Source organism: Malus domestica, chromosome 02 (assembly GCF_042453785.1).
Source record: "Malus domestica chromosome 02, GDT2T_hap1".
NCBI lineage: Eukaryota > Viridiplantae > Streptophyta > Magnoliopsida > Rosales > Rosaceae > Malus > Malus domestica.
The window spans coordinates 24,079,546-24,093,821 of record NC_091662.1 but is presented as its reverse complement, the minus strand read 5'-3'; the positions used below and the strand labels follow the sequence as shown (position 1 = coordinate 24,093,821).

Below are 14,276 nucleotides of genomic sequence, written 5' to 3'. Positions count from 1 at the left end.
TTCTGAGGTTGCTGAGGCTCCCTCCACTTGAAATTTGGGTGATCTCTCCAACCGGGATTATATGTGTTTGAATATGGATCGTTCCTTGGTTGGTTTTGCCCTTGAAACCCAATTGCATGAGCGCTTTCCCATCCACCATTTTCAATCAACTATGGACATTTTTCAGAGACATGTCCTTGGATGGAACATACGCCACATACAATTGGTCCTTGCATCTTCATGCCCTCGGCCATCTGAGACACAAGAGAAGTAAGATTAGCCAATTGTGAATGAAGATCAGGAGTCGAACTTACCTCATGTACTTGGTGCCGTGGGGGTCCTCTTTGGCCTACACCTTCGTACTGTTGAGCGTTCAACGCTCTATTAGCAATCAAGACCTTGGCAGCCATGGGTGTCTTGTCCACCAATGCTCCCCCCGCCGAAGCATCAAGCATTTGACGTTCTAGAGGTAGGAGACCCTCGTAGAAGTATTGCAACAGTAACTCCTCCTTCATCTGATGCTGTGGACAAGAAGCAACAAGTGATTTAAATCGTTCATAATATGTAGGAAAAGACTCACCTTCTTCTTGCTGAATTCCGCTTATCTTTTTGCGGAGGAGGATGATGCGAGAAGTTGGAAAGAACTTCTCCAAGAACGCTCTCTTCATACTTTCCCACGATGTGACAGTTCCGGGAGCTAACTCATATAACCAATCCTTGGCTTTATCCATCAAAGAGAATGGAAAAGCCTTCATCTTCAAGATATTTCCGTCAACATTGACGGGAGTCATACTAGAGCAAACTACTTCAAATTCTTTCAAATGTTTGTTAGGATCTTCCATGGACAAGCCATGGTATTTAGGAATATGATGAAGTAAACTTGACTTTAATTCAAACTCATCTGTCTTACCTTGGGCAGCCATGGGGTATTGAATGCACAAGGGCGCGGCATTATCCAAACCCGAGGCGGAAAGCTCCTTGAGTGTACGATTGTCCATGGCCATGCCTTGGACTTCTTCAAATATCCCTGCCGTGGCTTCCTCCTCCTCTTCTTGTACGTTTCCTTCAAGGTCAGATTCAGAACTGGGTGGATGATGTGCTTGCTGGTTTCTAACTCTTCTCAACTTCCTCTCAAAATCGTCGTCAAACTCCAAGATGTTTGCACGAATCGGTTGAGAGCTTCTAGTCATACATTAGTACCTAAGAAACAAGAAACAAAATTAGGTCAGAAACTTAAACAAAGTCAGAAACAAAGTGAAATAAAAGAAACAAAAACAATCCAAGGGATTAGCAAATTTGCTAATCCCCGGCAACGGCGCCAAAAATTTGATGCGAAATAGATTAAGCACACAAATTAAACCCTCTTTTTGTCAAATTGTAGCAAAGATGTAAGTAGGGATCGTTCTAGACCGGGGATTAGGAGGGATTGCTAAACGCTTGGAAACTGACTTAAACACTCAAAAACAAAGTTAAAAACACTAAACTAGACTCAAAGAATGCAAAACTAAAAGTTAAAACACTTAAACAAACCTAAAACTTACAACAGCAACTAGAAGGCTCAAAACTGCCTAAAAACCACTTTCTGGGCAGTTTTGAGCACCTACACTAATTTGGACGAAATTTGATGAAAACTTGAATCAAAATACTTAGAAACACAAATCAAAACACTTTCTAACTAATCTAAGACTTCAAATTAAAGGGGGATTTGTTTTGGACGAAAATTTAACACAAAACCGAAACTTGAAACTAAACAGATTGTAAAAACGATTTTGGTGAAATAGATGGATAAAAGGCTAGTTAGGAGGTTCTTCTCCACACATGTCACACTTGCAAACAAAACGATTTTCAGTTGTTCTTCCAATAAACTATGAATACTCAACGCCCCAAGTTAACCGTGAATTGCACTAATTAACCCTCAGTTTTTCCAGAATTTATCAAATTGGATGATTGCATACGACAACTCAAAACATTCCCTACAAGTTCCCTACATGAATTGCATAATAGAGATACAAGCAAGAATCATTACGTTCTATGAAAAACATAAGCATTGACGAAGCATTTGTTACTATGAATTGCATGAAACTTATGCTAAGAATTCATTCAACGCGATCGTTTTCAAGCGATCTTCACTACTTGTGATTATAAGATTGTAACTATTAGGTGAAACTCCCTCATAATCTAGCATCATATTCATGCATGAAAATTAAGCGTGCACTCTCAATCAACATACACAAATAAGTTATCAATCAAATAGATGAACGAATTGAATCCATAACTCATGAAATAACAACTGAATGTAATCGAATCAAATTGCAAGCATGTACATGGTTTCGAATCACCCCCCAACTAAGGGGGTTTAGTTCCTCATACTCACAACACAAAGTTTATTGAATTGAAACATCGAAGACATAAGAAAGATTACACCTAAAATGCCAAAGAAGTCCACTTTGAATTCTGCACAGAAAGCTCCTCTTTCTTCTTCTCCTTGTTGCGGCAGAGTTGGTTTAGGGGGTTTTTGGATGGTTTTGGATGACTTTGGATGAGGGAGAATGGTGGAAAACTATCTAGGATAGGTGTAGGGCACGGCTAGGAAGGTTTGGGGTCAGAGAATATGGATTTGGGTGTAGGTTGGGCTCGGCAAAGGTGAGGGACAGGTTCTGGCGTGAATGGAGTTTCTGGATGTGTTTTTGGTTTTTTTAGAAGGGAGTTAGGATGGTAGGGTGGTGCGGCAAGGTGTGGGAAAGAGTTATGGAGGTGTGGAATGGTGTCTAAAGGTGGAGGATGGTGGCTGGAATGGATGAATGGCTGCGGCAAGGAAGGAATTTGGGTGATGGTGGCTGCGGCAAGGTGGGGAAAGGGATATGGTTTTCTGATTTTTATGGAGAGGGAAGAAGATGTGCGGCTAGGTGTAAAAATACATATATATAGACACCTAAAACCCTAAATAAATCAGATTGGGCTAGGGTTAGGTGCGGCTACTTAAGTGGACTAGGGTTTAGGGTTTGTAAAATAGGGCTTCTAGGTGGAAAGGTGCAGCTTGGGTTTAGGAGGAATGGGCTAGGGTTTAACATGGCAGATTTTAGATGATTAGGCCCTAGGGTTCGGCATGGGTTGAAGGTCCACAAGGAAATTTGGGTTTAGGTCATCTAAAAGCCCAACGCCAAGAATAGAAACTCTCGAAAATGGAAACCTCCAAGAATAGAAACTTTCAACTTTTAGAAACTTTGGTTGCCAATTCCGATTTAGGAAAGATCGACCCAAAATGGAAACTTTTAGGCTTAGCTTTCCTACTTCAAGTAGGAAACCTCAAATCTTCAATTCTTCAATTCCATCCCAACCTTGCGTTCCAAGCATGTCCTTTTCAATTCAAGCTCACTTTTTGCTCCAAAAGCTCCCAATTGCATCATTTCATGTAATACGTCCGCTAAACCTGAAAACACAAGAAAGTAGCTTAAAAGACTATTTTAACAAAGAAAACATACAAAAGTGCATAAGAACTAGCTAACTAAGGCGCATAAATATGCTCCTATCATGAGTTCTAATATTTGGATCTATAATGATGACACGCCTTCTAAGTAGCAACCAAGCAAAGAATGATGAGATCATGCAACGACTTTAGAAAACAACAAATTCAAAGATTATTAACTCTCCAAAGAATGTTTAGGCTCAAGTCTCACAGGGTTGTAGCATTAGTTTGAGTTCCTTCCTTCAAGCATGTTACAAAAACTGATTTTTTCCTTTGTGATTACATGTGAATTCGTAAACAACAACGATGACCAAGCATAAACAAAAGAGCATATCAAACTTCCATCCATGTTTGTAACTTTCTTTAACGGTCATGCAATAAAAAACCAAATCCTCATCATTGTGTTGGAAGGTACTCTAAGACACAAACACACAAAAACAACTTTTAAAACGACTCTTTTTGGGTTTTTTCAAAACTTTTTCTATTTTTTTCTTGAATTTTCGGATTTTCTGGTAAAGCCACATAAAAACACATCAAAACTTTCTAAAAACAATGAAAAACAACCTTTGAAATGTTAGGTGATAAAATCCTACGAATTTGACACAAAAACACTTTGTTTACCCCCCCATACTTAAACCAAACATTGTCCTCAATGTTTCAAACATAGACTCACACAAAAACAAGCAAATAACACAACTAGCAAACATGACAAATATGGCAAAGTAAAAGCAATAAAGAGTAGGGTTTAGAAACGCAAATCTGATTATGATGCCGGAGCTGCCTAGGTCCTCTTTATTTGCATGGGTTGCCTCCCAAGAAGCGCTTGCTTTAACGTCTTCCAGCCGGACGATGCTTCCAATCAAGCTTGAATAGGGCCCACGGGTTGGAGATTGACTTCCTCCACGGTCTCCTCCTCAAAAGGTGTGAAATATGGCTTCAAACGATGTCCATTGACTTTGAACTCTTGTTGCGTCTTCAAACTTTGAATTTGAACTGCACCATGCGGAAAAACATTAGTAACAATAAAAGGTCCAATCCATTTAGAACGCAACTTACCTGGAAATAACCGAAGGCGAGAATTGAAAAGTAGCACTTTCTGCCCGATAGAGAATGTCTTGCTCCGAATCATCCTGTCATGGAATGCCTTCGTTTTCTCCTTGTAAATACGAGAGTTCTCGTAAGCTTCATTCCTAACTTCCTCAAGCTCGTTCAATTGAAGTTTCCTATGAAGACCTGCGGCATCAATGCCCATATTAAAGGTTTTGATGGCCCAATGTGCTTTATGCTCCAATTCAACCGGAAGATGGCATGGTTTCCCATAAATGAGCCGAAATGGGGACATTCCAATTGGTGTTTTGTAGGCCGTACGATACGCCCATAATGCATCATTCAAGCGCAAGCTCCAATCTTTCCGGTTTGGCCCTACGGTCTTCTCCAAAATCTGCTTGATTTCTCTATTTGACACCTCCGCTTGCCCACTTGTTTGAGGATGATAAGGTGTTGCCACCTTATGCGTGACACCATATTTCTTGAGTAGCGCTTCAATGGTGCGATTGCAGAAATGAGAGCCCCCATCACTTATAAGTACCCGCGGCATTCCAAACCTTGCAAAAATGTTAGTCTTAACAAAATCTGCAACCACTTTAGAATCATTAGTACGGGTGGCTCTTGCTTCCACCCATTTCGAAACATAATCAACCGCAAGTAGAATATAAACAAAACCATGAGATGAAGGAAAGGGACCCATGAAATCTATGCCCCACACATCAAAAATTTCAACATTAAAGATGGGACTTTACGGCATTTGGTCTTTTGGTCTTATATTTCCAGTTCGTTGACAACGATCACATGCAATGCAAAAAGTTCTAGCATCCTTAAAAATAGTAGGCCAATAAAAATCACATTCAAGTACTTTACGTGCAGTCCTTTGAGTGCCAAAGTGACCTCCACATGCATAAGTGTGACAAAAGTTTAAAATAGACTGAATTTCAGAATCATGCACACACCTACGAATGATTTGATCAGAGCAATATTTCCATAAATAAGGATCATCCCACACATAATTTCGTGCATCATACTTAAGTTTATCACGTTGGTTTTTATTGAACTCACTTGGAATGACTTTAGATGCTAAATAATTAACTAAATCCGCATACCATGGCATACTAACCTCCATGGACATCAATTGCTCGTCCGGGAATGTCTCTGGGATCGGCACAACCTCCTCTTCATGCACCAAACGGCTCAGGTGATCAGCCACAACGTTCTCACTTCCTTTCTTGTCTCGGATTTCGATATCGAACTCTTGGAGGAGAAGCATCCATCGAATAAGCCTTGGTTTAACCTCCTTCTTCGTGAGCAAGTACTTCAACGCTGCATGATCAGTGTAGATTATTACTTTAGTGCCAAGTAAATAAGAACGAAACTTATCTAAAGCAAAAACAACGGCAAGAAGTTCTTTTTCCGTTGTGGAATAGTTCAATTGAGCATCGTTCAAGGTCCGAGAGGCATAATATATGATGTGTGGCTGTTTGTCCTTCCTTTGTCCCAAAACAGCGCCTAGAGCATAGTCGGATGCATCGCACATAAGCTCGAAGGGAATGCTCCAATCTGGTGGCCGAATGATGGGGGCCGAAGTTAGCATCTCTTTGAGGTGTTTGAACGCCTTTTCACATTCCTCGTTGAAGTCGAAGGTCACATCCTTTTGGAGAAGTCGGCATAGGGGTGTGGAAATCTTTGAAAAGTCCTTGATGAATCGCCTATAAAATCCTGCGTGGCCAAGAAAAGAACGAACCTCTCTAACCGAAGTTGGAGAGGGTAAGTAGCGTCAAGATCTATGATTGAATTATCCACCTGGAAATATCAAGTTATCCACCTGCACCAACACATCTTCCAAAACTCCTTTCGGATATGCATTAGAACGATTGGCTAATTGAATTATAACACCATCGTTTTTAAGTTCTCCTAAGTTCATGGATGCATATATTGAGTATGGCATGACGTTAATTGAAGCTCCTAGATCTAACATAGCATGTTCAAATTTAGTATTGCCTATAACACATGGAATTGTAAAACTACCTGGATCTTTGCATTTAGGAGGTAGTTTTCTTTGCAAAACAGCGGAAACATTCTCACTTACCTGGACCACCTCTTTGTTCGAAATTCTCCTTCTTGTTGTGCATAATTCCTTCAAAAACTTGGCGTACCTTGGTACTTGCTTGATGACGTCAAGAAGAGGTATATTGACTTGCACTTTCCGAAACGTCTCCAAAATGTCTTTCTCGTTCTCCTCCTTCTTGGATTGCTTCAACCTGGTAGGGTTCCCTTGCACGGCAAGGGAAAGGGAAGGTGGGAAAGGTGCGGCAAGAATGTGGACCATGCAAGGAATGTGTAATTTGTGTCCTAGAATGCTTAAAAGGCCTTCAAAGTTGCTGGAACATAAGGACAATTAGGATTTAGGAAATGTCAAACCAAGATAGGAAACCTTGGCTTAACTTTCCTACTTCAAGTAGGAATCCTTGTTGGAATAGGAATCCTTGTTCTTCTAGAAATCCTCTTATAATTAGGAATCCATTGTCATGTAAGCACTTTCCTACTTCAATTAGGAAACCTTGTTCAAGTAGGAATCATCATCTTCAAGTCTTCAAATTCGTCCAAACCCTTGGCTCCAAATATGTGGCTTTCATTCCAAGCTCCATTTTGCTCCAAAAGGCTCCAAAATGCATCTTTTTATATGCTTTGCCCTTAAAACCTAAAAACACATAAAACTAGCTTAAAAGACTACTTTAAATAAGAAAACACCATGGAAATGCATAAGAACTAGCTAACTAAGGCGCATAAATATGCTCCTATCAGAAAGATGGCTGAAAATGTGTTTGTGACGTAGTGTATGAATGTGTAGATGGGTTTGGCTAAAAGAATGGATGGAGAATGGGCGGTGTGGCTGATTATGTTTTTGATGTAGTGTAATCTGTAGTGTTCTTCCCTTCACTCCCTATTTATAGAACCTCCAAAGCAAAGAATCACTCAAGTGGCTTCAATAAACAATACAAACAAAGACCAAAATGATGCAAAAACAGCCAGTTTACATGCTCTTTCATCATTGTGTCTTGCCTTTAACAAAAGGCAATCATTCCTCTTTTGCTAATTCAACTCTTTTGTAGCTGTCCATGTGCCTTCATTCTTCAATTTCTGATGCATTTCCCTTGTATTCCATCCCTTTTCCACATGTACTAGCTGTTAGACAACTTTCACACACATGTTTTGCATCATTTCATCTTGCAAACTTCAACTTTCGGCCACTTTACACCTCTACACACATGCTATGCATCATTTCAGCTTGCAATTATGTTTGTAGTTGCTGAAAATGTGAATACATCTTGTAAAGCAATCCAACAAATGGCATCTTTCACTTCTTTTCCTGTCAAATTGTTCCTTAAGTGTATGTATCTGCACACTTCCACACTTCAACTTCATTATTCAGATTTTTGCATGTGTTGAAACCCTTTTTAAAACACCAAAAACGTCCATCCCACTTGCTCCATATGCATGCAATCCATTTTGGCCCAAAATTGCTCCAAATTGCACCAAAATGCATTTTCTTTCCAACTTTGTTATTAGGACCTACAAACACACGAAAATAGCTTAAAACACTCTTATAAGCAATAACTAACTAAGTAAATGCAAGAAAACATGTTAACTAAGTCGCATAAATATGCTCCTATCACTAGTCCTCGAGCAAAACAAACAAAGTAAAGAAAACAAAACAAAACATAACAAACGAAACATAACCTAAACCTTCCAACGTTTGCCTCAGGGATTTCCAATGCACATGACATGTTACAAATCGTCATCCCCACAGATTTTAGTCATCTTTACACTTAAGCACATACTTAATCATAGTCACCACTTACTAGTTCACAATTAACCAGTTAAAACAATGTTTTGAATGTAGTAACATGCCTTAGAGAATTCGCTCAATTCCTTACAAAATATGCACTCAATTTTCACTCATATTTTCTAACTACACACCCTATACTAGTTATATGTGAGAAGATTGATGTAGACATGAAAACGAATGCTCACATATATGTATAACAAAGAATGCAATTTCTGGAGTTAATAAGCATGTTTAGATATGATTTCATAAATGGAATGCTACTACTTCCTTTCCTCCTTGGTTTCTAAAAGCCTTAGCCTTTTCCTTCAAGGATTGTGTGTTATTATCCTATACAAATTAGGCTTTTAAATCCTTTTCCTTTGCTACATAGGGGCTGCGAATTTCAGCCTATAAATACCACCCTTTGCTGCACCATTTAGTCACCATCATCTACCATATTTTCACTACACCATTCACCCAAACATCCCTCATTGTGTCGTGAGTTTGCAAGGAAAAGAAGGAAGAACTCTTGGAGCCATGCATGCCATTCAAGGAGCTTGGATTGTGGAGCGATTCTAGGTGTTTTCTATCTTTGTTAGAATGTTTAAATTTATTTATCTTTGTTTATTTGCGAACATGAGGAACTAATTTCTTTATAGTTAGAGGGGAATTCAAAGCCATGATCATATGTTTTATATGACTTGATTACCTCCAGTTATGATTTCATGAATCGTGAATGTGGTTTACTTATCTATTTGATTGATAACTTGTTCTTGTGTGTTAATTAAGGATGCATACTTAGTTCGCATGCATGAATTTGATGCTAGAGTATAAGGGAATTTCACCTAATCGTTATTAACTTATATTCATAAGTAGTAAAAGTCGCTAGTCACGATTGTGTTAAGTAAATCCTTGGCAAAAGTAACATGCGTATCCCATAGTTATGAATGCTTCGTCAATGCTTATGATTTCCATTGAACTTAATGATCTTTGATATGTGTCTCTATCATGCGTATTCCATAGTTAGGGTCCTTGATAAGAATAATTTGGTTGTAATGCGTATCCCATTCAATTCAATGAATCTAGGGAAATCTGAGAATTAATTGGTCAATCTAGTTAATTTGGGGCATTGTCATTCATGGTTTGTTGAAAGAGTAACTGGAAATCGAGTAGTATGTATATGTTTCATGTGTGGAGAAGGAACCCTCTAACTAGCCTTTCACCATCTTAATTTCCATCAAATCGTTTTTGTCAAGTTTGTTTTCAAAGTTTCTGTTTTAAAAGTTAAATTCGTCAAAACCAAACCCCTTGCTTTTAAATCTTGTTTTTAGAGTCAAAACTTGTTTCTTTTAAGTCTTTTGAGTGTTTGAAGTTCTATTTTCGTCCAAATCACTTGTTAGGTCTAGAATTGAGTCTTTTTTTTATTGTTTCTTGCTGTTTTTAGTGTTTTAAAGTTAGTTTTGAGTCTATAGAGTCTAGTTTAGTGTTTTTGAGTCTTATTTGTGTTGATTAGCATCCCTAGTTAATCCCCGGTTTAGAACGATCCCTACTTGCTTAAATACTACAATTGTCATCAATAGGGTTTAATTTGTGTGTCAATATAATTTTCACATCAAATTTTGGCGCCGTTGCCGGGGATTAGCAAAATTGCTAATCCCCCTTTGTTTCTTTTTCGTGTCTTTTGTTTTTCGTTTCTGATTTTGTTTCATTTATTTTACTTTTGATATTTGATTAAGTTTTCTTTCTTTGATTTCAGGTTCTAGCGAAGTAAGACATGGATTTTGCTAACATTCAAGCTCAATTAGCGAATCTTACTTCTCAATTATCACAGATTGCCGGAAGGACTACAATGCAAAGTGTCCCTACATTTGGTGTGTCTTATGGGCACGGATATCAAACTCATCAACATCCTCAATTCACTGTGAACGAAGATGCTTGGGGTTATCAAGGCTATGATCAACCAAGCAACAACATGTTTTCCAACACTTACAATTCGGCTTGGAGAGATCATTCAAATTATATGTGGGGGGAACCTCAACAATTCCAACAAGATGGATATTGGCAGCAAGAGGAGGAGTTCTATTCAAGACCTATGCAATATGCCCAATCAAACTCAGGTTCGTCAATAAATTATGATCAAATTCTTAATGAATTAAATTGTTTGGTGCAGGGCTCACAAAATCAAGCCAATAAGGCTCAACAAGATGCATATTGGCAGCCATATGAGGAGTTCTACACCACACCTATACAGCCACCACCGCATACCCCACAACAATTCCAATCAAATTCAAGTATGTCCATGGATAGTGATCAAATTCTTCAAGTACTAACCTCTTTGACGCAGGACCAACAAAATCAAGACAAGAAGTTGGATAAATTGAAGAGTCAAATGGGAGAGATTATGGAATTCATGGTACAAATTCAAGAGCAAAGTGAACTCTCCAACTCAACTGTTGAAAATTCGAAGGAAGATTTTGAAATCCACGATGCTATCACTTTGGGAAGTGCTATGGAAGTTGGAGCTGGCCTAAAAACGTCCAAACATAGCCTAGAAGTGGATGAGGAGCTGCTGATTGAGGAGGAGGAAGCAGACATACACACGACAAGGGTAGAACAACCCTTGCCGCAGCCCCTTAAGCCCTCTAGCCCACCCACCACAAGTAAGGACGTCCTAATTTCATTTCATTCTAATGTTATTCCTCCGAATGGCCCTTTTCCTAGCAGGTTTTTGATTCCCAAGAAAGAAGAGAGTGAAAAAGACATCGTGGAAGCCTTCCCAAGTGTGCAAAATGATATTCCAATTCTTGGCACACCCACTCAAGTACCAGATTGTGTTGAAGGGTTCAAAGAACCTAGTTCACCACAAAGAAAGAGTCAAGAAAAAGAAGTGGCTGGTGAATTTCAAGAATTCATTAAAGAGCATGTAATTGAGACAACCATCCCCAAAGAAGTTGAGTTTGATGACACGGGACAAATCACAACCATCGTAGTACATCTAGCCAAATTCAAAGTCCCTGAAACTTTCAAAGAAGTGGTATTTGTCATTGAGTTCATCTCGGAGCACACATGTAAGCCACCTCCTCGAAATTCAATTTCGTTTTCTACTAACATGCTGTTAATGATTCAGGCACCCACGTTAGAATTTAAACCATTTCTGGATCATTTCAAGTATCACCGTCCATTCAAAGATCAATTCCATGTCATGGCCACCAATGGAGCTTAATTGGAGGTATCGTCCGGCTGGAAGACGTTAAAGCAAGCGCTTCTTGGGAGGCAACCCATGCAAATAAAGAAGACCTAGGAAGCTCCGGCATCACAACCAGATTTGCGTTCCTAAACCCTACTCTTTATTGCTTTTACTTTGCCATATTTGTCATGTTTGCTAGTTGTGTTATTTGCGTGCTTTTGTGTGAGTCTATGTTTGAAACATTGAGGACAATGTTTGGTTTAAGTGTGGGGGGGTAAACAAAGTGTTTTTGTGTCAAATTCGTAGGATTTTATCACCTAACATTTCAAAGGTTGTTTTTCATCGTTTTTAAGTGTTTTTAGAAAGTTTTGATGTGTTTTATGTGGCTTTACCAGAAAATCCGAAAATTCAAGAAAAAAATAGAAAAAGTTTTGAAAAAAAACCTAAAAAGAGTCGTTTTAAAAGTTGTTTTTGTGTGTTTGTGTCGTAGAGTACCTTCCAACACAATGATGAGGATTTGGTTTTTAATTGCATGACCGTTAAAGAAAGTTACAAACATGGATGGAAGTTTGATATGCTCTTTTGTTTATGCTTGGTCATCGTTGTTGTTTACGAATTCACATATAATCACAAAGAAAGAAAAAATCAGTTTTTGTAACATGCTTGAAGGAAGTAACTCAAACTAACGCTACAACCTTGTGAGACTTGAGCCTAAACGTTTATTTGGAGAGTTAATAACCTTTGAATTTGTTGTTTTCTAAAGTCGTTGCATGATCTCATCATTCTTTGCTTGGTTGCTACTTAGAAGGCGTGTCATCATTATAGATCCAAATATTAGAACTCATACCCATTTCATTCAAAACTTAAAATTGAGTGCATAACATATAACAAGATGAAGTGTTTAGTAGTTATCACCAGAGCCAAAAAGCCTTCAACCCATGCATTTGTTTTTGTAGGATTAACCCCTTTGAGCCTTATTTAGCCTATTTTTGTTGTTAGCCACATTATCCGTACCTAGCCTAGAGTAGGACTATCCATACCCTTGTTCTTAAAGGATAATAAAGCATGACTTAGAGGGAATTCCTTTTGATCAATGTGTGCAGAAAACTAAGTGTGGGGGAAGGGAAAGTTTGTGTGCCAAAAGAAGTAAGGAGGGCACCGGTAGAAAAGAAAAAGAAAAAAAAAATTCGTGGAAATAAGAAAAGAAAATAAAAAGTGTGTGAAAAGAAAGAAAAAGAGTTGAAAATAAGTGAGAATTAACTCACATGTGTTGGTTGTTGGAGAAAGGGTCCAAAAAGATTGAATTTGACCCTAAGTGTTGCATGAGTCTTCCCCTTGAGTTTAAACATTGATTTTTGCATGCAAAAGTGAATTCTAAGTGTCAATTTCATTACTTTGCTTATTATTCTTTAAGAATGTTTGTTTATCCTTACCTTTCTTTGTTAGCCAATACCTTAGCCCCGTTACAACCCTTTGCTTCTATCATGATTGTTATGTGTTTCAATATGTGGAGTTTGGAATTGGTATGAGCATATGTTATCCCTGGTTCTCGCATCTAAGTAGTAGCATTCCATTCATGAGATTGTATACATACATTCATAATTCCAGAAAATGCTTTTATTGTCATAACATATGTGAGCATTCGTTTTCATATTTACATCAATCTTCTCACATATAACTAGTGTAGGGTGTGTAGTCAGAAAATCTAAGTGAAAACAAGAGTGTATATCTAGTGAGGAATTGAGGGATTCTCTAAGGCATGTTACTACATTCAAAACATTGTTTTAATTGACTAAATGTGAGCTAGTAAGTGATGACTATGATTAAGTATGTGCTTAAGTGTAAAGATGGCTAAAATCTATGTGAGTAGTAATCTTTGGCGTGTCATGTACCATTGGAAATCCCTGAGACGATTGTTGGAAGGTTCAGGTTATGTTTTGTTTCGTTGTTTTGCTCGAGGACTAGCAAAAGCTAAGTGTGGGGGAATTTGATAGGAGCATATTTATGCGCCTTAGTTAGTTAGTTCTTATGCATTTATGTTGTGTTTTCTTAGTTAAGTTAGTCTTTTAAGCTATTTTCATGTGTTTTCAGGTTTTTGCTCCAAAATGCTCCAAATTACATCCTTTTGCTCACTTTGTCTCTAAAACCTGAAAACACATGAAAATAGCTTAAAAGACTAACTTAACTAAGAAAACACAACATAAATGCATAAGAACTAACTAACTAAGGCGCATAAATATGCTCCTATCATTAGACAACTTTCACACACATGTTTTGCATCATTTCATCTTGCAAACTTCAACTTTCGGCCACTTTACACCTCTACACACATGCTATGCATCATTTCAGCTTGCAATTATGTTTGTAGTTGCTGAAAATGTGAATACATCTTGTAAAGCAATCCAACAAATGGCATCTTTCACTTCTTTTCCTGTCAAATTGTTCCTTAAGTGTATGTATCTGCACACTTCCACACTTCAACTTCATTATTCAGATTTTTGCATGTGTTGAAACCCTTTTTAAAACACCAAAAACGTCCATCCCACTTGCTCCATATGCATGCAATCCATTTTGGCCCAAAATTGCTCCAAATTGCACCAAAATGCATTTTCTTTCCAACTTTGTTATTAGGACCTACAAACACACGAAAATAGCTTAAAACACTCTTATAAGCAATAACTAACTAAGTAAATGCAAGAAAACATGTTAACTAAGTCGCATAAATATGCTCCTATCACTAGTCCTCGAGCAAAACAAACAAAGTA

The 14,276-nt window shown here is 38.1% G+C and overlaps 1 protein-coding gene across 1 annotated transcript; it reads right to left on the bottom strand.

Moving 5' to 3' along the window:
* Positions 1-4,080: 4,080 nt before the first annotated feature.
* LOC108169494 (uncharacterized) lies at positions 4,081-6,824 on the bottom strand. The gene is made up of 3 exons (XM_070812413.1): positions 6,585-6,824; positions 5,396-5,744; positions 4,081-5,149 (listed from the first exon to the last, which is right to left on the bottom strand). The coding sequence occupies exons 1-3, from the start codon at positions 6,822-6,824 to the stop codon at positions 4,305-4,307; spliced, it is 1,434 nt and encodes a 477-aa protein (XP_070668514.1). The 3' UTR covers positions 4,081-4,304.
* Positions 6,825-14,276: the final 7,452 nt, after the last annotated feature.